This window comes from Crocodylus siamensis, chromosome 2 (assembly GCF_052110815.1).
Source record: "Crocodylus siamensis isolate JL-2025a chromosome 2, ASM5211081v1, whole genome shotgun sequence".
In the NCBI taxonomy this organism is placed as follows: domain Eukaryota; kingdom Metazoa; phylum Chordata; order Crocodylia; family Crocodylidae; genus Crocodylus; species Crocodylus siamensis.
Genome location: NC_143396.1, coordinates 239,491,896 through 239,518,142, shown reverse-complemented (window position 1 = coordinate 239,518,142; position 26,247 = coordinate 239,491,896). Strand labels below are relative to the sequence as shown.

Here is a 26,247-nt window from a genome sequence, read left to right as displayed (position 1 = left end):
TGGCTAATGAATGCCTTCACAGAACTGCATAGAAAGAGACCTGCTACAATTTCTATGTTCTGCAATTTTAACTAGAAATATCATGAAGGTTTAAAGGAATCAGTATACAGATTCAACACTTATCCAATATCAAAATGGTAATAGAGAACAACCACCTAGGTTCTGAGAATGGAGAAATGGAGTGTGGGCCTCATGGTATGGGGCCTATGCTATATTTCTGGTCGTCCATTTCTCCATTAATAGAGAGAGGAAGGTATTTACCCATCTTAGAGTTGATAGGTTGCTCAGTTAGTTAAGTGTAAAGAACACAGAGGTTGTAAGGTTAAAGACTGTAAAAGACTGTAGATTATATTAATACAAACACAGCAATTCATCCCAACCTAAAAGGTACAGTTACATTAATCAAATTCTCCTTTCAGTATTGTAGTATCATCTTTCCACTCACAAATGTGTAAGTACAGACAGTGAAGTATACTTTCCTCTCAGTGCCCACATGCAACATGACTCAGAGAAATGTTAGCATCACTAAGAGAACACTGCACGTCATGAACTATTACTTAATTTTGAAAGGGGAGGTCGTAATGAATTTAGCAACAGAATCAATGCCTTGAAAAATCCATATCTTAAAACAAAAAAAGGGAGAAAAATACTTTGGTTTAAGTACCTATAGTAATATTTTCAAGTTGATCTATGGGACAAACCTTTAAAAACACTTTTACAAATTGTGAATAACTCAAACACACTGTAAATAACATTTCAGATAGACAATGAAGAACTTTAATATTGTCCTAGAATGTTTGATCAAAGAAAAATAGCATGGTTAGCTATTGATTCAGCTGTACAAATATTTAACTATACGTTCTGCAAATAGACAGTGCTTTAAATACAGCAACACCAGTGAATAGTTCACCAAAAATATAACTGTTGAAATGAGTCTATTGTCACAATACAAAATACTCAGCATTTGTTTATCATGATCCTATTAGTAGCTATACTGGTACATAATATAATATGTATTACATATTATTTATAATTAGTATATTAATATTACATACCTGCCCTAGGAAACACGTTACGTAAGTAATTACCAATCAAAAACAGTTTACCTACATCCTAGCACCATTATACCAAGAAGTTTGAACTTATATTAGACATAGGAAGCCTTCTTGATAATAGCTATAAAATATTAGTAAGTTGGGTATTGGGAGCTAGTTGGTCATTAATTCTATGGTTCATTTTTTTGTACGCTGTTAAAATTTACAGTCATCACTAAAAAATAATACACACTCAGCCTCCAAACTGAAACTCCTGACAATTCAAAAGTTATGAAATAACAATAGTTTTAAAAAAAAGACCCAAAAACTTCTAGCTTTATGTCAAGAATACACAAGCTATACCACTTTCACATACTCTAACCTAAACTACTTCAGATGACTGGAAAAAAATTAAATTCATATGGAAATAAGAACACATTTTTAGAGATGTACTGATACATCAATCTGGTATCAGATTGGCACCAATATAAAGAAAATTGATTGTATTGGAAATCAGGCTGATGTGTCTGATATTTTGGCCAATAAATGCCCATGCATGCATGCAGCCGTAGCACAGCATGCAGACAGCAAAGAGCACAGTCCAGCAGCATGGAGAGTTGCATGCAGCCAGTAAGTCCGTTGTGGTAGAATAGTTGTGGGGAGGGAAGAGGCATGTGGGAAGCAGATCAACGTCCTCACAGTGATTGAGGGAGTGGGCAGGGACTGGGGCTGCCCAGCCAGGGTAGGGCACGGGATGGAGCCATGGCTCATCTGGGAGGGGTTGGGGTAGGGGGGCAGCTCCTGCCACTGTGTGCATCCTGGGATGGCATGGGAGGAGTGTGCTCATGGATCTGCGTGGGAGGGGGAAAGGGGCTAGGGCCAGGGCTGCGCTCTCCCCGGCATGTGGGGGCTGCCCTTGAGGCTGCACTTGGGGTGGGTGGTGACAGCAAGATTTGGGGTTGCTGCAGCCCCCCCATAACTCCCTTTCCAGCACCGCCACCTGCCTTGAGCAGAGCCCCAGCCCAACCCCCCCATGCACCAGAGGGTTCCTGCCGTAGCCCCAGCCTGCAGCTGCAGCCCACCCCAACCCCCCATGAAGATCCAGGGCCACATGCCCCCCCATCCCGTGCTCCCCAGACAAGCCACAGCTCCATCTCAAACCCCCCCAATCCGCCTGGGCAGCACCTGCCCCAGCCCCACTCCCTCCCTCAATGGCCTCCCTCATTGGCCTTGATCTGCCCCCCCCACTCCTTCCATCTCCCCTCCCCATCCACAACAGACTTATCAGCTGTTGGGAGCTCTCCATGCCCTACACTTCAGTCAGCCTTCTGGAGCTCCAGCAGGTTTCAGGTTCGCAGTTGTGTAACACGGGCTCTTGCAGAGGGGGTCTTTCACTGTGCCACAACTAAGCAGCAGAGAGAAGCAGCAGCAGTAATTCGGTCCTAGCGTCTGCCTGCCTCCAACCCGAGCAAACTCATTCCTGCTCCCCCTGCCTGAAAACATTGCCACCCCGTGTTCTAGGTTGTTCCATGACAGCAGGAGATGGGGCCTAATAGGTTATTGAGCTGTTAGTTATTGTGACATTATGCCTAATGTATACAAGATTACCAGTACGTGTGTTAAATTTAAATGTTTATTAGTGTATCTTAATACGCAAACATGCGCCTGTGCTTTAAAAATAATTCTAAAAATACAGAATTTAAAAAAGCTTAAAAAAAAATCACAGGAATTACAGGCCAATCAGCTGGACCTCAGTCCCTGGTAAGATTCTGGAGAAAATTATCAAAGAGACCCTTCTTGATAAGCTGGCTGATGGCAACATCCTGAGGGACAGCTAGCACGGGTTTATCACAAGTCAGTCTTGCCTGACCAATCTCATCTTCTTCTATGACCAGGTGACATATCAGCTGGCCAAGGGAGAAGAGATTGACATCATATATCTGGACTTTAAAAAAGCCTTTGATCTGGTGTCATGACCTCCTCATGGAAAAATTGGCCAACTGTGGCCTCAGCTACACCACAGTCTGATGGCTGGGAAGCTGGCTCTGAGGTCAGACCCAGAGAATAGAAGTCGATGGAAGCAAATCACTATGGAGCTCTGTGACCAGTAGTGTCCCCCAAGGCTCTGTCCTTGGACCGGTTCTCTTCAACATCTTTATCAATGATATGGAGATGGGTGTCAGAAACGTACTGGCCAGGTTCACCGATGACACTAAACTTTGGGGCACAGCATCCACACCTGAGGATATAGGCTAGTGATCCAGGCTGACATGGATAAGCTTAGTAAATGGGCAGATAGAAACCTGATGATGCTCAATACCAAAAAATGCAAAGTACTCTACCTCAGGGAAAAAAACTAGCAGCACGCTTATAGGCTTGGCAGTGCTATGCTCACTAGCACCATGGCTGAAAGAGACTTGGGGGTCATGATTGACCACAAGATAAACATGAGCCACCACTGCAATGTCACAGCAGGTAAAGCAAATAAAACTCTGGCTTGCATCCATAGATGCTTCTCAGGTAAATATCAGGATGTCATCTTCCTGCTGTACTTGGCTTTGGTGAGGCCGCAGCTGGAGTACTGAATCCAATTCTGGGCTCTGCAATTTAAGAAGGATGTTGAGAATTTTCATAGATTTCATAAACATTAGGACTGGAAGGGACCTTGGAAGATCATCGAGTCCAGCCCTCCGCCCAAAGGGCAGGAAGTCAGCTGGGGTCATAGGATCCCAGCAAGATAAGCATCCAATTTGCTCTTGAAGGTGTTCAATGTAGGTGCTTGAACCACCTCCAATGGCAGGCTGTTCTAGACCTTGGGGGCTCGGACAGTAAAGAAATGCTTCCTTATGTCCAGCCTGAAACGGTCTTGTAGTAGTTTATGACCTTTCGACCTCATCATCCCTTGGGGTGCTCTGGTGCACAGACATTCCCCCAGATACTGGTGGTCACCCCTGATAAACTTATAGGTGGCCATCAGATCACCCCTGAGCCTGCGCTTTTTTAGGCTAAAGAGCCCCATGGCTCTCAGCCTGTCATCGTAAGGTCTGGTTTCCTGACCTCTGATCACGGACGTGGCTCTTCTCTAGATTCTCTCAAGCTTCTTCACATCCTTTTTGAATTGTGGAGCCCAAAACTGGACGCAGTACTCCAGCTGTGGCCTCACCGAGGCCAAGTACAAAGGGAAAATGATGTCCCGGGATTTGCTTGTGAAGCATCTATGCATGCAAACCACCATTTTGGTCACTTCAGTAGCAGCAGCATCGCATTACAGGCTCATGTTCATCTTGTGGTCAATGATGACCCCCAAGTCTTTCTTCCATAGTGCTAGCCAGCATAGCACTGCCGAGCCTATAAGGATGCTGCATGTTTTTCTTCCCAAGGTGGAGAACCTTGCATTTTTCAGTGTTAAACACCATCAGGTTCTCGCCTGCCCATTTGCTGACCCTGTCCAGGTCAGCCTGGATCACCCGCCTATCTTCTGGTGTGGGTGCTTTGCCTCAAAGTTTAGTGTCATTGGCGAACGTGGCCAGTCTATGAAACCTATGAAATCATTATTGTTTTCTGCTGCTGGCACTAAAAAACAAAACAAAAAAGCTGCTTCTTACTGGACAGTCTTTGTGGTTTTAGCTGAAACCATTAAATCACTGGGCTATGCTCTGCCATAATTTTTAAAATAGTATTCCTTTCCTGCTTATAAGAAATTATAATGTGTGTCTAGTATATAAAGGATTTAAATGATTTGCATAATTTTTGTCAATAATGTTTAAAGTTAGCTAATTACAACACTTCTTCAGCTGATAAACAATAGAAGATATTGTAATTGTCCTTAAGTTCCCAATTCCATTACACCTTTTTCCCCCAGTATTGTGCTTTGTTCTTTGTAAGTTTTGAGCCTCTACAAAGCCCAGAGCAAGTGGAACTCTCACTGAACTCAGAATAACACTGGGATTATGCAAAAAAATATGGAAATATAATATGCAAAAAACTATAATATCTGTAATACTTCAATAATCATACTTGATGAATGGGTTCACATAAATCTCTTAAAAAGAAATTATAAACAGGAGTATAAATATTTGAGATAATCATTCCAAAAGACTCAAAAATAATCACGTCAAAAATTTCTTATGATAAAGAACTTGCCAATATTTCAAAGAAAACAAGGCCTTACTAAGAACAAGATGTATAATGAATACATATTAACATACAGGCACACAGAAGCAAAACATACATACACACACACTCAATCTAAAGAAAAGAATAAACCTTGAGAACTCTATAAAGACTGTATTAACAAATAAAACTAGACCAAGTAGAAGCCAAGTCCTGTAGGTGCCCACTTCTCACAAGACAATCACTCCGTCTCCAATCTCTCCATTCTAATCCTCAAAGGGAACTTACAATACACCTTCCATAGAAGAGCCTACGAACTTCACTTCATAGATTTACTGGATACAAAAAATCATGGACTCAATATAGTCATTCAATTTATGACACATTACAACCTGCCTGACATCTGCAAGACCTGCGCTCATACTCTTTTCTTTCCCCCCACCCCTTCCTCCTCTCCCCCTCCTTTTCTACCCTTTGTCCGCCTAATTTCCTGCTATTTACCTTTTGCATAGACTGCCTCTTCAACCTTGTAAAACTACTACCTCAGGGTCTCCCTTACTTACATTTGGCTTTTATTCTCCCTCATTTCCCCCCTCTCCTCCCTTCCCAGCTCTATCTTATATCCTTATTTCTGTTTATTTACATTCCCACTGGCATCCTGTCACACTTTTAGCTTCTTTTACTCCTCGGAGTCTCAAAACAGCAAAGACAACCTATGCCTGAAGAAGGGCAATTGCACTATTGCACCCAAAAGCTTGCAAAGAACTTTTTTCCAACTACTCAGTTGGTCCAACAGAAGATCTCACATCTACCCAAAGAGCCTTGCCCGCCTATACCCTTAGCTTAAACCAACACGGCTACAACCAAAAACCCAGCAAGTCCTTTATAAGTAAGTGTCCTTCATGGAGCACAAACAGTTTTGAAAAGGGGATCTGCCCGGAAGATCAGGAAAGGATAGAAACATTGACAAAAACGCAATGCCTGGTAAAAAACACCATCCAAGTGTAGGGTTATAAGAACAATTTGCCACAGGTAAAAGGTGTGGAAAGTGTTTGCTTTACCTCACATTTGCTAATCCATGATAACTGCTTGGTTGTACTCTTTGATAAGTGAAAGTTAAACTACGGGAGCTTAGACCTCAATGAAAGACTGCTAAATTACCATGGGTTATATAGAGGCGGCACTCTAAACTGAAAATTGAGAGGGCACGTCATACAATTAGCTTGTGGTATTTTTAATACACGCATTAAAATCTAAATTACTTTTGTTTTCTACTAATACTTTAGGCAATTAAAAATTAATATAATTTACTTAACATAATTTCATTCAATGTGGGCCCCAACAGTGAACTATCAGCTTTACATTTTCCCTGTAGTCAGTTTCACTTTTGACTATGGACTAGCATAAAACAGCTTTTTCCAACACTATGAGGACTATGTGGTTTTTTTTAAGAAGCATGTTTTTATAAAATTGTTTCAAGAAATGTCAAACACTTTTCATTTCACATTCATTTTTAAACGTGGTTCGCTTTAATTTATTATTAAACAAGCACTTCTAATATAAACATACTTTACAAATTGAAAGCTGGACAGATTATGTGGTTTTAATCTAGACATACCTCTTCTAAATTCTTAGACCCAAAGCACTGGATTGGGGGAGAGAGGGGGGAAAAGAGGGGAACTAGAATTATGTTATTTTGGACATTCCTTTCAAAGTATTTCAACTCAAGATTTTTATATATATATATATGAAAGTCAGAATTATTAAAAACCTTCAAGAGTTCTCTTTTTTCCATCTTTCAAGTCAGCAGATTAAGCTCTCTAAAACAATTATAACATCATCTAAAGAAAATTTGAATCACTTGAGAAAAAAGGTACCAGTGATTAGAGACATATTTGCTAACACTACAAAACTACATATTCTTATGAATAAATGTTCAAGATAAAATTAATCAAAATGCTTTCCACGTTGCCATTAACATTCAAAAGCAAAGAAAACAGTAGTTTGATCTTTCTCTTAATATTAGACGACCAACATGAAGAATTATAGCTCTTCTGGATTCAACCCCACCCCTCCACCAATTACTCAGTTATTCATTAGAACATGTAACACCTCTACTGTAATTTTTGAACCAGAATTTCATAAATAGCTTTGACTGCATGAGCATGGTTACACAATGTCTACCACAAAGGCAATATATTTCCAATATTTGCATCTTTAAAATATCCTATAGTAGAATTAATATTGCCACACAAAAAAGAAGCACTTATTTAGTCCCAGACAACTTGATAACATCTCTTTCAACTATAGTTATAATTATCATGTACGAACTTCCAAAGCAGAAGTTGTCAAGATTTAACATTAGCATTAATTTATGTCATAACTGACTGTTACTATAAAGATAATGGCAAAGAATCCATTTCTCCAAAGACAGCATGGATCGAAAAGGAAATTTCATCTTAATTGCCACTAATCTGCCCATTTTTAATTAAATTGATCTGTAATTTATTATCTTTCCTGGCCTTTGAAAGCTGTTATCATGAAGCTTCGACAGACAGCATACACCTCTACTTCTCCAACACTGTCATGTTTTTAAAAAATCCCTTAAAAGCACAGCAGCTTATTTGCTCCAATTCCAGTTCTCCATGCTATATATATCCTATTTAAAAAGTCTTTACAGACTGGTAATCTCCCTGAACTAGCAGTGTGGCCTAATTGGCCTATTATTTCAGAAAGAAATCCAGATTTAGAATTCTCATAATCCAGCCTATTGGCAAAATCCTGGCTCCACCAAAGTCATGGGCCTCAGTGGTGTCAGAATTTCACCTACGACCTTTGGAGCAGCTTTTCTAAGCAAAGTAACAGCATGGAACATCTTAAACCAAGTCACATTCTCTTAGCTGAACTTAGAGTGGCAGTGACAATGGCTTCAGTGGATTCCACACCTTCAGCTAGAAGAAACAGTGGCTGGGTAGCAGCCAGAAAGAGAAGAATTGAACACCTGAAGACATTTGAGAGCTCCCCAACTTTAGGATGCTAGCATTTAGTTTAAACCAATCAAAGGGCAATAACATGTTTAGTCATCACTTTATAATCTTAGACTTGGAATCAATTAACTTCTGCAGTTTTGGCTATAACGGACAAAAAGCTTGTGTGTATCAATCAATTCTCAAAAATAGCAGAAAATAAATTCCAGTATCTTAGCTAACATGTTTTTCACTTAATAAAAATGTTAAAAAACTCAGATCTAAGTTACTGTTGAGTTCATGATAGATTTAGAACCTGTTCTTCTGAAATAATTAACCATTATGATTTTGATGCTGGTATTCTGAATACTCCGAAAAAGAAATGCAATGCAAAAACAAATTCGATCACTTCTGATTTTTTTATAATGCACAAAAACAAATGCATACATCTTCCCACTCATAAAAAAAACAAATGTACACAAAATAAGACAGAGCTTACAGGTAGTAATCAAGTTAGGAATTATGTCATTTGTGTAGGAATTATGTCACCTGGAGAATTATACTCTACTGACTACATATAAATAGGTCTAACAATTATACTTTTTGTATTCTTTGGCATACAGCTTTTATTATTATTGACATTTATTTAATATATAAGAACAAGTGTTTTGGCCTAAAATAGGGACTAACCAACCATCTTACATAGGGAATAAACATAAATTAAATTAAGCTTCCAATGTGTAAATTCAAGAAAGAATAAAAGAATAAAAGAAAAGGTAACTAAAATTATAATGCAATAATAGAAACATCTAAAAATATTCAAACTTTCCTGAAAGCATCAGTGGGTCATTGATTTAAAAGGCTAAATGTTTATCACAGTTATTTGGCTGTCATGCAACATACCTTAACAAGTTTCAAAAGGTGGTAAAGGTCTTCAACCTCATCTCCTTCACACTTGGTATATACTCTTCCAATGTCCACACTGGCTCCTTTTATAGTGCGACGATAAAGCGGCAAGTCCATTGCGTCAGCATACAGGTCAATGGCATGGTGTCCTACTGTCTGAAACATGTAGCTGTCCAGCTCATCTGTCTCCGCTGCCATAATTGAAGAGGCAAATATGATATGAAATATATCATATCAAAGATATACTCACAAGCAACTCAGATGGTACATGTAGGCACATTCATAGAACTTAACCCCGGCCAAAGATTTTTTTCAGATTCAAGGGGTAGGTGCATTTCAGAATGTTCCCCCCTAGATAGGCTTCTGTTGGAAGGTAGAATTCCCAACTTCTCTTCAAATCAATGATGGTAGTGGTAGCAGTACCCTTCTCTGGACTAGCAGAATCATGGTTAGAGCACTCACGCAAAAAGCAGAAGACCAGAATTTCAGGGAAGCTTCCGCAGGCACGTCCAGATGAGCATGCAAGTGCATTTCCCTAGGGCCAAAGCACAGCATCACGATATGTGCCGCTGCTACTTGTCCCTGGGGAACATCTATGCACATGCACTTTGGTACACGGCAAGTTGTCCCAAGTTGGAGCCAGCACCTGAGCTGTCCCCATCAGCCTTACCCAGAGTTCTGGGAGCCTCCCATGGTCCCAGCCGCAGCAATCCAGCAGTAGCAGCTGGAACGTGGTTCTGGCCAGCCAGGCTCTGGTTCTGGGCAGCACACGCTGCCGCCATGTGCACCGTCCCACTTTTTTTCACTGCGGGTTTTTTTTGACACCGGGATATCTCAGTATCAGAAACACCTCCTATGCTGCAAATCATCAGCACAGGGAATGCAGTGTGTGCGGTAGGCAGTGCATTCTGCACATGCACACTCGTCTAGACATGCCCAACCTGAGGGAATTTAAACCCATACTGCTCCACCCCCCCGCCAAAACTTTCTCTGTGGGCAGCTGAGAGCACGAGAGTCAATAGGGCCAGCAGGAGATCAAAAGGGAAAATGACAAGCTGAGGGGGAAACAGCAAGATAACCAAGCTGTTATGTAAAACAGAGGTTAGTAACCAATGGCCCACGGGCCAAATCTGGCCCACACAGACATTTGATCTGGTCCGTAGACACAGGGCTTCAGCAGCCAGACCAACCCAGTCCAGTTCAAAGGAAAGCAAGCACTAGGACCCAGCTGCCACTTCCACTTTTTCCTGCTGCTGGGAAAAACAGGAAGAGTGGCAGCGGGTCTAGCACCCACACTACATGCACTGGCCCACCTCTGATCCAAAGTGGGTTGTTTTGACCTGCAACCTGAAAAGGTTGCTGAGCCCTAATGTAAACCATTATGCTATGTCAGAAACTATTATGTCATGTCAAAACTAGTTCAGTACAGGGCAGGTATTTGCTCAAAATGGTCGGAAGGGGCTTGTTAGCCAACATGAACCAGAGAAGTTTATTTTAGAAGAAAATACAATAATTAAAACATATATAACATGTGATGCTTAAAAAAACTTGACATTGTCCCTTTAAGCTGACATCCGCTTCCGAATACTAAGTTTCTCTATTAATTGCGACTCTCCAGGCAACACTGGTACGAGATAAAAAAAATAAATAAATGGGATAGGTTCCACTGCTGCCTGCAGCACCTCAATTAGCTTTCCACAAAGTTTCCTACTACACACTTAAAGGGATCATTTTATGATTTTAATGACAACATTCTACATTTTTTATGTGGATAAATTAGTTTTATGAAAAACATATTTCAACAAGATTAGCAATGTTGTTGCTCTGGCTACCATGGGAATAAATTGCTCTAATCTACACCCTGATATTCCCCTACTCTACTGGTGGCTCATTCCTGACTTAGGAAGCATTCACACCTCTTACTTCAATTCCCTCAGAAATCTCCAGTTTGGAGAGACTGGGGGACTCCATTTCATTTGCACTGCATCAGAAAATCTCCCTCTTACACTGGAACAAAAGACTCTTCTCAAATTGCACCTTAAAACCTTCCTGTTCCTCTTTATTTATAACTGGTGCAAGACCCTGCTTACCTTTCATTACTGTAATTGTTGAACCCTCTCATTCTCCCCTTCTTCTGACAGGATTAGGAGAAAGTGTTGTTGCTTTTCCTCCCTTTAACATGTAGGATCATTTCTTTTGCCATTCCTCATTTTCTTATGTTTTTTCCTCTCTTCAGTTACTCTGATTAAGAGTTGTTTTAATGAACTCTAAATTGCCCTCTCCCCTCCACTTCTCTCTGTAAATATTTTAGAATACCTCCCATATGGGAAGCTATATACAAATGCACAACAGGATTTAATTTAGGCACAGCTGTGCCATGGTATTTTCCTATTCAAAGAATCCTGTAAGCCAGGGCTGTCCAACTGGCAGCCAACAAGGAGTTAGTTTGTGGCCTTCCAGGCCTGCAGGAGGCCACCACTCCACGCACATTACTCCAGCTGCAGTTGGAGGCTATGAGCTTCCCCTCCCTCTGGCTTCTTTCTGTTCCTCCCCAGGTGGAGGAGAGTGGCACAGCTCACAGTGCTCAGGAAGCCCACAGCATGGGGAGCAACAGGGTGCAGGAAGGGAGGGCACTGCCCATTTGTCTGGTGCAGTATGGGGAAAAAGAACATATGTGCCCAGTGACCCTAGGGAAGAAATGAAGTAGGAGGAGAAGCACCCAGTAGAACTTGGGGGGAAGCTCCCATGTGTGCATGGTGTGAAGCGTAGAAAGTGTCCATATGCCCAGGGCACCTGGGGGTGCTTAGGGATCCACACCAGTGCATATCCCATAGCATGCAGTCCCTGCTGGTGAAGGCCATAGGTCATGTGGCCTGTAGACATTAAGTTGGACAGCCCTCCTAGGGGCAATGAGTAGGGATCACTGGAAGTCACATCAGAAGTACACTGCACGGTGGTTCCTTTAATCTTGGAGTTTCCCCCACTGCTGATTGGTGGAGGGGCCCCATCAGCCCCGCTGCTTGCTCCAGATGGCCAGGAGACAAAAGCTGCAGTTTTAAATATGTTGCCTCCTGTCCGGTCAGCAGCAAGCAGCAGGGCCACCATGGGCCTTCAGCCAACCAGCAGTGAAACCCAAAAACCACACTTTATTTAAAACTGTGGTTTTCACCTCCCTGACAAGCAGGGGCGAGCAGCGAGGCCAATGAGGACACTCCACCAATCAGTGGTGGGAAGGTACATGCAGGAAACTCCTAGATTAAAGGAACTGCTGCACAGCACACTTCTGGAGTGAATTCCAGTGATCCCTACCCTAGCAATGAGACATTCTTACCTGTGTTTTCAGCAGGCCGTATGTTCGCTAATGCAACAATCTGGTGCCCAGCAGCCACACACTGCATCATATTGTAACAGCTGTCCTTCCCACCGCTAGAATAAAAAAGAACAAATTTATTTACCAATTTTGCAAGGTTACTGTTATAAAGCAGGACCTGCAAATAAAGTTCTCAAATATATAGTAGTTTGAAAAAGAATTATAACAGTAACAAAAACTTAGACTTGCACTAGAAACATTTTTTACAAGAAAACCAGGATGTATTTTAAAAATGTGGCAGGTTCAAACCAATAACATTCATAAGATTTATGCATATCCCCAAATTTGCTGCTTTCTTTAAAAAAAATAAATAAAAACCCACCTAGAAGGAAGCTGTTTGGGGCAGAAAATGTCTTTTACTCAAAGAGATCAGTAATAGAACACAGAGGTTTTCTCTTCTAACGTCCTTACTCTAAAAATCAACAGTCTCATATGATCCTGACTTTGTGTCTGCAAATAGCTGCAGACAAAAATAATTAAAATATATTTTACAGGAGCTACCTCAGCAATCCTTGTTTTTCATCAAAACGTGTAGATGCCAGGATAACAATAAAGTGTAAAATATATTTGATTTTGAAATTCATAAACCAACATTTAAAAGTTAGCAGAATATATCAAGGGTGCAAGCATATAACAACTACAGAGGTATACCTAGAGAAACCCTCCTGTCAACACAACAAGGTCTGAATCCTATTTGTATTGAAGTCAGTGGCAAAAATCCTATTTCAGCTGTACAGTTAAACAGCAGTAACAAAAGAAACTGATCTCTTTAGTAACTTTTTTGAGTATACTATACTAAAAAAACACCACCTCCAAATCGATAATCACTACACTACAACTAGAGTTAAGAATGTGTGCTGCCCCCCTAAGATGCAGTAAGTAGCAAGTTAGGATGACTCGACGGACTTTCAGCTGCCCGTGTAAATCCCAATTCTTGGTTGCTCTGCAAGCCCTGGGGGCCGTCTTAATACAATAGTCTGTTCCTCAGCTTGCTCTTGGACAAAGCATTACCTATTAATCTCAATACTGTATCCAACACACCATCCCATACCCAGCCTCCTCCAGAGCTTGTGAAAGGACAGAATGAAGACAACCATACAGCTGTCTCATTCAGTCTCTTCCCATAAAGACATTAAACCTCTGCAATAATCCGAACTGGCTGTATTACTAAATTAAGGATTCACATACAAAAACATCATTCTCTGCATTTGTACTTTGCCCATTGGTATATAACAAACTGCTTTCTTTTCTTTGATGCAAAAATATGAACTTGCCAGGAAGTAAGTTTCTAATAAGAATCTACAGCTTTTCCAAATAGCTGTGTTAAATTTCTTCTAAGGAGCAGCTATAGACAACAGAATGCAGGCCTGCACCTAGTGTTTTTGGATATTGTGCTTGGTGCAGTTAATTAAGTTACAATTCACTTTTAGATGAGATAGAATAAGAACTGAATGCCTAAAGGGAATTTGTAATGGGACAGAGAATATTTTTCTTCTAGAGACTTCTTTCTCATGAAATCATAAATCATAAAATAGCTTCAAATTTCAGTAGTATGGCTACATCTACTCCACTTGCAGTCAGGAAATTAAACATCTATCAAATGTACTCACCATTATTTAAAAATATTCTAGGTGCAAAATCAGAACCTAGGTCACCAGTTTAGATATCACCCTAGTCAGAGTGGCACATTCACAACAATCTCAGTGGAAAGGCCATGAAATGAAATGCTGCATATTATTTTCTGTTTGGATACTAACCATTCTTCAAAAAAAAAAAATGCTGCTGAACTCAAAAATGACTGCTGAAGAGCAACACAAAGCCATGTGCTAAGATGTTTTTATGCCAGAGTTTACCATTCTCTATTTGTTCACTCATGACTGAACTTGACCACTGAAGTTCTACAAAGTAAGATTACAGCTAGAAGGGACCACATAAAGTCATCTAGTCCAACCTCTGCTCAATCTACAAGTGTGACAGCAAAACAGTGCCTGGATATGTGTTATGTATGGTAACTGTTATTTCGTTTTTGCATTAATAATTGTGCATCTTGTGATAGACTAAGCCATTTTGCCAGGAGCTGTTTCATAGTTAGTAGGGTCGGAACGTAACCATTACTATAGTCACTCCTGGTAGTGCTCAGAACAGGTACTCCCCCAGTGCCTGCTGGTCCCCTCTGACTAGTTTGTAAATGGCCACTAGATCCCCCCCTCAGCCTTCTCTTGTGGAGGCTGAACAGGTTCAGGTCCCGTAGCCTCTCCTCATAGGGCCTGCCCTGCTGCCCCCTGATCATGCCAGTGGCCCTCCTCTGGACCCTCTCCATGCTGTCCACATCCCTCTTGAAGTGCAGTGCCCAGAACTGGATGCAGTACTCTAGCTGCAGCCTGACCAGTGTCGCACAGAGGGGGAGTATCACCTCCTTGGACCTGCTTGAGATGCAGGTCATTATCTGTCACTAGGCTGTTCCCCCATTCAGAAGAGACTCACACTTTTCCTGATCTTTCTAATAAATTTATAATTTGTGTGTGTATAGTACCTAATTATTGGAGGGGGGGGAGTTGTGTTACATTCAGGGTTGTCTTGTATTCAAGTATAGTGGCACCTGACTTTTTTGACCAGGAGGCTGGATGAATGATGCCAGGTTCGCCCATGGGCAGAATCTGGTCTGTGGGCCCAATAAGGCAGGCGGAAATGGCCTGGCACGGGCCTGATCCAGCTACAAAGAAACAGCCTGGCCAGGGCCGATGCCACAAAGTGGTGCCTCCATGGGGTCCAATTCTATGGAGCTGCATCAGGCCCCAACCAGGCCAGCGCCATGCACCAAAAAAGACCAAACCAAAAAAGCTTAAAATCCAAGTATAAAACAAGAGACAACTGATGGAAACAGATACTGGGGGAGTACAAGGAGGCAAGACAATACTGGTCAACATATCATAAGCCTAGTAGGCATCACTTCAAAGAAAAGTTTTAAGAAGTGGTCTGGAGAATTATAATGGAGTAGCTTTACTGATGTTCATGGGGAGCTCCTGTCAAGAGTGAGGGCAGCAAGGAAGAAAGCACAAAGCATGAAAATATGAATTTGAAAACCGAAAAAGGGAGCAACAGAAGTAAATATCATGGGTCAACTGGAAGCAGCTGACACGCTGAATGTGGGATAGTAAGTAGGATGCTGCTGTGAAGGGGATGAAAAAAGGAATCAGGAACTCTGTTGATGTAATAGAAAATGGGAAACCTGTGAAAGGCAAAGGAGAGTGGAAACACGGTCAAACTGACAAAAAAATCTTTTGCAGCAGCATTCTGAACGGGTGTGAGACGCACCAAATTATACTGTCTAGGACAGAAAGGTATTTCAGTGGTCAAGATACTAGATGATAAGGGAAAAGTGGTTATCCCCATTTCCAGCCTAGAAAAACAGAATAGGTGGGTACAGAAATGAAATGAAGAATAAAAGCAGACACTGCAACTGACTCTTTTTTTCTAAAAAGGACAGAACACTCTCAGGACAGCTGAGCTGTAAAAAAAAGTTTTCTCTTTATATTACTTTTGCATAGAAGCTATTTTTGCAGCTGTCATTGGGATGGAGAATGTGATCGTGAATGGGAGGGGCAGTTGGTCCAGCAATATTCAACCCTTCACTGATCATCAACTTCCAAGAGCTGGCAAGTTAGTGAATGGAGTCACCATGACACCAGATAATCAAGAAGTGATGTCTGGCTTTACACTGTTATTTTTATATGACAACAAACGGTCTGAGGCCATCTCTTCATTACAGTTTTGTGGCTCTCAGGTAGTTCATGTGTCAAAATATTTCCGTCTCATTCCAACCCTTCCTGGCTGCTCAGAAGGAAACATTTCTTATCTCTTTCTCTTTCTTTCTTTTTCTGGATGTTTGGAGTAAGGGATAGGGTTTCATTTTCTTTCTTTGCACTTCCAATACCCTCTCCTGCCTTTCCAAATGCTTACTCAGAGGTAGACAGGATGACTACTGTTTTTTCAGGACTACCCACACTATCTCATAACGCAAGAGCAAGGCCTCCCTCACACAAGAGCTAGGCCTCCCTCAGAGGACTCTTGTCTGAGTATGATTCAGATATGAGAAATAATAGGAAGCCAATGATGGTGATGAGATGGTCTGACTTCCTAGAGGAGGGCAAATGTTTGCCTTTTTAATACCCTGAAATATTAAGTAGAGATTTAGAAATGAAAAAAGGAGGAATGATAGCAGTTGATATGAGATGTCATTAAAAATTTCCCAATGGGGTAAGGCTGCAAAGATGATACATTTTGGCAATGTTCCAAAGATGCTCTCAGGCAGCTTTACAGTGCCCCCCCCAATAAATAAATAAATAAAAGTTAAAAAGGTGAGCATAGAGATTTAACACTCAAAACACTTTGGGGGGGGAAGAAGAAGGGGGACAAAAACACACCTTTATATTCCTGTGTGATTGGCTATCCATGAAAAAAAAAATCAGTAATTAAAGATTTGCAGAAAAAAAAAAATCTTGTTTCAGAGAGTGGATTGAGTTTAAAATATCTGGCAGCTTATAATTTAGCACAAGGTAAAATTTGGGGTTTATTCCATTACTACAACCTTCAAATGAGATGGTCAACATTAAATAGTCAACATAAAAATTAATGTAAAGTAATTTTAGGCACTAATCCTGCCTGTCTAAAGCACAAAAGAAATATTATTTTAAAATTGGGAAATTTCCTCTCTATTCGCCTACATTACTGAGAGTAGGTAGGTTACCAAAAACACAACCCCAATCAGACTCTGATTTTTTTCATACACAAAACTCTTCTTAAAACTTCTTCTACTAAGTTAAAATCTTATTTGTAAAATTTCCCATAAAAATATGAGTCATATTACAAACTTACTTTAAAAATTTTATTTCATACTGCCTTTTAACACATTCTGCTGCTTGGAAAATATCAGAATGAATAAAAATGGAACTTGAAATCCTGCTTTTTCCACAAGAGAGAAGAAACTGACTAGGGTATTCTGCTTTTTAAACCAAATCTGCAATAAATACAGTTTTTCATAACTGGAGCACTAAGAACAAAAAGGAAACCCTTCTGCTGCATATTTTTGTTTGCATAATTTTAGCATCCGATTCTACAAATGACTCTTTGTGAACAAACTTCAACCAGGAGCAACTCATGCACAATTAGGATTCAAGTTAACAAAGTTAGAGCACTCAAAAAATAAAAATACCAGAGCTCACCTAATGCATAATGACTACATTTTTCGAGGGCATCTTTCCTCCTTTTAATGCACTATCATTTTCAAATAGAAAATCTTTGTGCAACGCATATTATTTAAATATACCCTTAAAATATAAAGAGCTATAACAACATATATTCCAAAGTATCAAAATATACTTTCCAGTAGAGAAACCGACAACAAGAAGAGGAGTGGAGGGGGGGCATGGAAAGATAGGGCTGCACCTTAAATGATTTATTAGTGATGAGCGAGATTAAATATGCTATTGTGATTCAAATGGCAAAAGCCATCATAGGAGGGAGATACTTGGGGAAAAAGAAAAAAAAAAGGCCAGAAAATGAGTCGGATTCCTCCAAAGTAAATAAATAAATAAAGTAACAGGATTATATGTGGGAGGGCAGGCTTTGGGGACGGTGGGGGGAGTCGGCATCTTTTATGGTAGCTGTGATGGAGGGTCTTAGCTTTCTGAACGCCACATGTTTTTGGCCAGGCCTCTGGTCACTGACAGAGCCGGTCCAATAAAAGAAACCCTGCCTCTTCCCCGCCAGTCTCTTGGAGGGAACAGTCCTTCTCCGGCCCAGCTAGCCCCTCGCTAAAAGCATCGCTCTCCGGGGCAGGGTCAAAATGCAGCTGCTTCGCGGGAGGGTGGCTGCGGCGCGGGGGGGGGGCAGGTGCTTGGCTGGGACACGAGGGGACAGGATGCGGAAGGCCCGCACGGGAAGCCCGGCTATTCCGGGCTTTATCCTGTGTCTGGGGCTGGGCCCGCTCGCCCAGCGCGGCGCGGGCCGGGGAGGGGAGACGAGGGGAGGGGGGGGCTGCGCCGCCGCGGCAGGAAACGCGTGAGCAGGAAGCGGGGGGGCGAAGGACCAGGAAGGGTCCCCCCTCCCCGCCTCGGGCAGGAGCTGGGCCGTGTTACCTGATCAGAGCCACCACCCTCATGGCGCCGCCGGCCGCGGGGCGCGAGACACACGGCTCTGAACCCGCCCCCGGCCGGGCCCTCCGCTGGCGGCCTGCGGCGCTGCCTGAGCGCTGCGCGGACGACCCGCGCCCGCCGCCGCCAAGCGCAACCGCTACGCCGGGGCAGCCGCGGGGACGTGGGTGTAGGCACCGCGCCGGAAGCCTATGGCCGGGCCGGAGCTGGGTCTCCCTTCGGCTCGCGCGGCTCCTGGCCCCTGAGAGGCGAGGCGGGGGCTGGGGTCCCTGTGAGGCTCCGGGCCTGCTGCGAGCACAGGGCAGCCTTTGGGCCTCTCAGGCAACCCACCGCCGGCTGTTACAGTGACAGCTGCCGCCTCCATTCAACCCCCTGCCTCAACCCGGAGCGAAGGGGTGCCAGCTTTGAACCACTGACAGGCCGAGCTGAGCACCTTGTGCGGATCTTCTGGGCTCTGCAGTGCCAGCAGCTGCAGCCCCCCTCCCACAGCATCCACTGGGAACCCCAGGGAGGGCAGCACAGGGCGCCCAGCTCGGCCTGTCAGTGGTTCAAAGCTCAGGTGTTGGCACCCAAATGCTGGGGGCTGAGGTAGCCAGAAGGGGCAGGGGGGTTGCCTCAGCATGGTGTCACTGTAACAGTCAGTTGTTAAAGGCCAGAGTTGCCTCAAAGGGTGCCATTGCTGCACTGCACCCGCGGCAGGCCCAGACCCGCAAGGCAACAGAGATGTTTGTCTGCCTGGCTTCTTGCGGATGCTTTGGCCCAGCTCCCCCTTTGAGCTCGACCTCTGTTGTGAAATCAAGTGCAAATGCCTTGAAAGTTGGATCCCCAGATGTGCCATGTGAGCCTCTTGGCAAACGAGGCACACAGTGGGAACCACGCTGTCAAGGCAGAGCTGAATTTGGAGGGCGTCACATACTCAACCTACCTATGCCTCATCTGCACTGGCTATTCAGAAGCTGAACCACGGCCCCACTCCCTTCTGCAAGTTAGAGCTGCTCCAGCAAAATAAAGGAGATGTCCTGGTCCCCTGGCATATTTCCTCCAGTGAAGGGTGGTATTAGGTCAACATTAGGAAGCCCTATGGCCCTCTTCGCTCACTGGAGATGTGATGGGGAAGCTCAGCGTTCAACAATATTGCCAGACTACAACACGTGCTGCGTTGTTCAGTAATCTGTGACTCAGAGGCTGACAGCAGTCTGCAGCTCCCAGTGTGCCAATGCTCACTGATCAGTACTGTATAATGAGACTCTACATAAAACAACCAATACAGTTCCCTACATCTGTACCCAGCTAAACAACACTAATAACAATCGACACAAACAGAACTACAAATATAAATAGTTTACCAACTAATTTTTTTTTTAGTCTTCTAACTCCCCAAGGTTATTTCTGCTGTCAGGTAATGGTTAACATGTTACTTCAGGATTACCAAAATTTCCAGCATTGCTGATGTGGGCCCTTTCACTTTGCCTGGCTAGCATTTTTGGCATATGCAAAATAATTAGCATCACTGTCTATCAATACCCATGTCAAAAATAGCTGAGCCTTCTCTTAAAATTTTCAGTAGCTGAACAATATTCATGCATCCTTTTAAACATATTGTATTCTTAATATTTTAGGGTTTACTTCCCTAATACTTTTTAAACACAATCTAATGTTGAGAGCCTTAAATTGATAAAAAAAGAGGCTAGGAATATGCTGTCCTGCCATTCTGTGCTAATAGCCTTCATTACATTCTGCAGAGTTTCGTTCAGAGGAGTGTTTCTGGCAACAGTAATTCACACTTTTTGAGAGGCTGGACAGGATTTTTTCCCCTTTTTTTTAAGTAGACTGACAGTTACATAATCTAACTCTGGACTTTGCTTCAGTGTATTTTTGTCAAATGCTCTAAAGAGTGGTTGTTACCATCAAATTTCTCACAACTTTTTATTTCCAAATCATAGCTGTATAGCTGAAAAAGGACTTCTGTATTCTGCTAGGGGAGCAGTCACTCTTTGATAGTGGCAATAAGTAGTCAGTTTCAATTTACTGTTGCCTCTATAAATAAAGACATGAAATTTTGGATTAAGCAAAACACTTCTTTATTTGAGTATATTGGCATTCTTTTTTTTTTTCTTTTAGTGCCCATTTACCATTCACTGCCTGTCTTTTCTGTCATTGTTAATATCACCGTTTCTGGCACCAGGCCAACTCTTAAATTTAAGAGCTGGTGTCCAACTTAAAATTAATAAATGTTTAATTTGTTTTCAGACTGATAACCCACTCCTCTGCAAAAATCCACTGCAATTCTTGTATCTTTTCACAAATACTGGACACTGTCTTAGTTGATATTGTTCATTCCTCTCCCAGGGATCACAGCCTTGACATGGTGCAGAGGCTTGTGTGCTACCACTGACTGCCAATGATGCTAACTGGAGTTTTATACTCCTGGTAGTCATCCATGGTGGCAAGGTTGAGAGCAAGGCTTCCAGACTAATAACAATCCAAATGTAACAGTCCTCAACAGTGGTGCAAGAGGATGAAGAAAGACTACTTCACAATGGCTGCAAAGGCAGATGAAGGCTTCAGTGGAATAGGAATCTCTATTCATCTAGGTTTTCCTTGCCACTGGATTAAGGTTTCCTTCTTGCGAGGTAATGCTGATGCACAATAGCATCTCTACATTAAAAGAAAATATGCGCAGGCATCTTCCTTTACTAGCACGTCCAACAGCAATGGATGAGTGACAACAAGCCAGGAGGTAGTAAGTATCCCTAGTCATGGACCTATGTGGAGGCAATAATTGTATGGTGGTCATTTTGTACTTGGAATTGAGACAGGTGTACAATGCAACAATTGCAGTCATGACTGAGAAGGCCTATTTAGGATCTCCTCTGCTCAACCATATGGGAGGGAGTTTAAAAAGTGTGCCCTAAACTGTTTAGCTTATTTCACCTGTCTGCAAAATTACATCCAGTGGGATTATTCTACTTGCAGCCCAAATCAAGTAATGAAGACTGTAACTTGGAATGTCTGCACCCTGAGGGACAATCCCAACAGTGACCAACTGGAGTGAAGGACAGCTCTCATGGCCAGAAAACTTGTCTGACTTGAGCTTCACTTTGTGAGACCAAACATGCAGGAGAGTGGTATCTTACAGAGTATGGAGGTGGCTACACCTTTTTTTGGAGAGGAAAAGCCAAAAAAGATAGAAATATTCACAGCATTGGTTTTGCTGTCAAAACCAAGGTTCTTACCAGACACCAAGACAACAGTGTGTCCAGCTGGCATTATTTAGTGTCTCATGACCCTTCATCTTTAACTGACCAGCAGACAACATGCAACAGTCATCATGACAAAACAAAGGAATTCTTTCCTAATTTAGCCAAGTCATGTCATCTGTCCCCAACGAAGATAATTGTTCTTGGCAATTTTAATTCTAGAGTGGGAAGAGACTCTGAGCTACGGAATGGAACATTTGGAAAGGAAGAGGTGAGAGAAGTCAACTGGAATTGAATTTTTCTCCTGAGCAAGTGCTCGGAACATGATCTGGACTATATGACCTTAGGAGGTCCCTTCCAGTCCTACTTTCCTCTGAACATAAAATCATTGCCATATTCAAGAAAGGGAACAGAACAGATTCCAGCAGTTATTTTGGTAGTGCACTCCTGTCCATAACTGGGAAGATCCTCGCCAGCATTCTCCTCAATAGAGTCACTTTCCTTACTGATGACATCCTACCAAAGTCCCAATGTGGTTAAGACCAGAGGTACAATAGATGTGACTTTTGATGCTAGACAGCTGCAGAAAAAGTGCTGCAACCAACACCAAGATCTTTACATAGCCTTCTTTGACCTCACTAAGGCCTTTGATTCAATCAAGAGAAGATCCTAATGAAATTTGAATGCCCATTAAAATGCGTTACCATCATCAGACTATTTCATGACAACAACCATCATAAGCAATTTTCTGAAATAGTCCCCTTCATTATTAAAAATGGAGGCAAGCAAGGATGTATGATTGTACCAACATACTTTTCCATCTGTATCACAGCTATTCTATATCTCCTTGCTGATAGACTTCTATCTGGAAACACCATCCAGTATCACATGCAAAGGAATCCCTTTAACATCAACCAGTTACTCTCCAAATCAAGATAACCAGCACCTTCATTACGCATCTTCAATATGCTGTGTTGTGTGTGCCCAATCAACCACTAGGTCACTCTTATTGCTTCTGTGAAGTATATGGAATGCCTAGGCCCTCTGTCAACTTCATGACAACCAAGATGCATTACCAACCCATGACAGTTGCTCCTCCACATATTAGAATTAGAGGACAATCTTTGGAGAATGTTGAGCATTTTCCCTTGCTGGGTAGCCACCTTTCTCAAAAAGTAAACGTAGATGATGATATTCAAAACTGAATAAAATCTGCCAGTACTGCCTTTGGACATCTTCAGAATCACAGCTTCAGTGTTCACGACCTCAGGATCCAAACCAAACTTCTTGTTTGCGAGGCTTTTGTCATTCCTACTCTGCTGTGCAGTTGCAAAACTTGGACCACATATCAGAAACACCTGAAAGCTTTGGAACACTACCATCAGTGATGTCTTCAGAAAATCCTTCATATAAATTGGAAGGACAGAAGAAGAAACAGCAGCATTCTGGCTCAGACAAACACCATCAGCAGTGAAACCATGTTTATACAGCACCAGCTGGACAGGACATGCCATAATGGTGCCTCTCAAAATAGGTCCTGTATTCCCAACCCACCAACGGTCACCGCTGTATGGTTGGGGGGTGGGATAGTGGGGTTAGTGGAGGGGGGACAAGATGGGCATAATCAAAGATTCAAAGACACCTTGAAGGCCAATCAGAAGAAATGTGATATTAGCATCAGTACTTGGGAGATTTGACCACTAACTTGCCCCCAATCGCAGCCTGATATACAAAAAGGTATCAATCACTTTGAGCATTCCTGCCTCACAACAGAAGTGAATATACAAGGTAGACAAAAGGAAAGAGCTGTGACCCAGTATTACCAAGGCCCCCTTTTTTCTTCTGGAACTATCTGCCATGCCTTCAGTTGAACATGAACATCTTGGATTAGCCTCAGCCATCTCTGGACTCAACAATGATTCCCTGTTTACTGGAAGGCCGTCCTCTCCATATCAAGTGACTGCCAATTATGACTTGTTTATGATAGCACATGCAGCTCCATGTGCTGGTTTTATGCACTTTGAGCTCCATGTATCTTCTTTTTCACCCCTTTTCCTTTAGTATTTTGGATTATCTGTCTTTGGTGTCGAAGTTCTGTCCCCCCTTTTTGTGCTTCAGTTTGAACTTGGAGATTTTGTTTGATTGGCAAATCCTAATTGTTCTCTCAGTCAATGTTGGGTCCTCCTAAAATACGTGTCTCTCTTGTTCAAAGTCCTCATCTGGATATGGCCTCTTCTCAGGGATACAGGTAAACTCTGAGAATTGCAAGATTATGATTTTATCTAGGGCTGAAGAGCCAAATTCTTCTCCATTTTCACTTTTGAGGGGGTTGGTTTTGGGGTTTTTTTTTGCTATCTGTTTAAAAAGCATGTTGCTTGTATTTTTCATTTATATAAGGACTATGGTACTTTATAGATATTTGTAATAAACATTCATGGTTAACCTCCTCTGCCTAAAAAAAATCTGTGATGTTAATGTAGCCACGATTCCCAGAGCTGAGACTTTAAGAAAAACACCAACTATTATGTCCCCTGAAGAAAAAAAAATCACAAAAGTTGGCCAAATAGAAATTAAAGCAGAGCCCCTTGGTCTCCCACTTAGGATACTGTAACTTGTGCAGTTCATGTCTACATCACAATCCAAAACAACTGGAGTATCAACGTGGCTTAAAGCTATGTAGTTTATACTGTCTCATCACAGGCAGAAATCTTAGTTATCTCATAGAGAAATTACTTTAAGATTATTATTAGAAATAATTGGGTTCTCCAAAGTGAAACAGCAAAAAGATAAATCAGGCCAAATCATGAAGCCCAATATAGTGCTCCATACAGTGTCATTTGTAGGACTGGGGCCTCAGTTTGAAATATTACATATGATTTAACATTTTTTAGAATAAGGGTTTTCATCTGTGGTCAGACCACGTTTTTTTTATCCTGTTAAATAGCTTGATCCTGGGTTGATGGGAACAATGGGACCAGAATGGAAAAGGATTGGTAACTACTATCCTAGAGCCAAGATAAAATTTTATATAGCACTAAATACACCAAAATGATTTTGGTAGGGCCTCAGAAGGCAAATACTAGTTTAGACATTGCTAAATAATCTGAAACATGTTTTCTTTATCAGTTAGAACTTGTAAATGTAAAAGTAGAGTGTGCAGTTAATATAGCAGTTATGTTATACTGCCTTTGATTGAGTTTCTAGTTTTTCAACAGACAAAAAGAACTTATTTGCAAATGCCACATAAATTATTTGTGAAGAGTAGGTAACTCATAAAATGGCTCACTCATAGATTTTATAGTGTTGGAAAAATATGTTCAGTGGGGGTGTTTGTAAAACTTACTTCTGTCACATTTAAACACTTAAATGAAAACCAGTGGGCACCTATACATGTGCTGCAAGGTGGTGGGGGAATGGTGGAGGGTGCTTTAATTAAAAAAGATCCAGCACCACTCTAATTAAAATGCCCACAGCATCATGTGCATTCAGCATTCCATACTTCAAAATGGTGGCAGGGGCACTTGAATTAAAGCTTCTTCAATGAGCTTTAGTTCAAACGCTGCTGCCGGCATTTTGAAGTGATGGGATACTGAATAGACGTGACATGGAGGCTGCTGGAGTGTATTAATTCACATGCTCCAGCAGACTCAATTAATTAATACACTCCAGCACTCGTGCTAATTAGTATGTATCAGAGCAGACATCCAGCACATGTATAGGTGCTCAGTATTTAATTCTAGATTTTTAAATACAGAGAATTCAACTAATACTGTAAACACCTTGTATAAAAGTATGGAAAATGGTTTTCACTTTATCAGAACTTCATTTTGTACCCAATAGATAAAAACATTAAGAACAAGACTTCATTGCAGCTTTTTCTAATATGTAATGGAAATTAATATTACACTCAAAGCAGGAAAAAAAATTCTGCCCAAAATGTTAATATCCCAACTATTTAAAAAACAATCTCTATGTACACATTGGCCACATGGACTAAAAGTTCACTAGACAGAAACATGTTTTACTGATAACATTTAAAAGACTATTTTAATTTTTTAGTTTGATGCTTTAATATACATTTTTATAATAGGCATTCATTCTAAAAAAATCCTTTCTTACTATTCAAATCAGTGTAGATGATCTGAATCAGATGACTTGGATGTGAAATCCTGATGATTCTCAGGAAGGGCAGTAATTTTTTTTTTTTGACTGAGAAAGGGAATGTAAGCCTGTTCTGAATTAAAATTCTAAGTCCAAGGGACCTGTAGAAAATTTAGGTGGAATTACCAAGTTAAATGAAGCAATAATACATAGTAAACTGACCTGATAGGAAATAACCACGCCTCTGAGAACTGTAAAACACATGATTTATTGCATAAAGTAGTATTATTTTATCAGTGATCACCCCTACTTTGCTTTCCTTGAAAGATATAATAAATACATTTATTTATGTTTATAATAATAAAAGGCATTTCAACTAGTAGCTGTGAACATTTAAAGGCTATT

The 26,247-nt window shown here is 41.6% G+C and overlaps 1 protein-coding gene across 2 annotated transcripts in view; it reads right to left on the bottom strand.

Moving 5' to 3' along the window:
* The window catches only part of DPH6 (diphthamine biosynthesis 6), a 409,504-nt gene extending 390,620 nt beyond the window's left edge, over positions 1-18,884 (bottom strand). The window contains exons 1-3 of one of the 2 annotated variants that reach the window (XM_090033519.1): positions 18,527-18,884; positions 12,351-12,445; positions 9,017-9,210 (exon numbers count right to left, since the gene is read on the bottom strand). In XM_090033519.1, coding sequence (XP_089889645.1) covers positions 9,017-9,210; positions 12,351-12,445; positions 18,527-18,549 — 312 coding nt within the window. In that variant the 5' untranslated portion in view covers positions 18,550-18,884. The remainder of the gene's footprint in view (positions 1-9,016; positions 9,211-12,350; positions 12,446-18,526) is intronic. The other variant, XM_090033518.1, reaches the window with a different exon arrangement.
* Between the last annotated feature and the right edge of the window lie 7,363 nt (positions 18,885-26,247).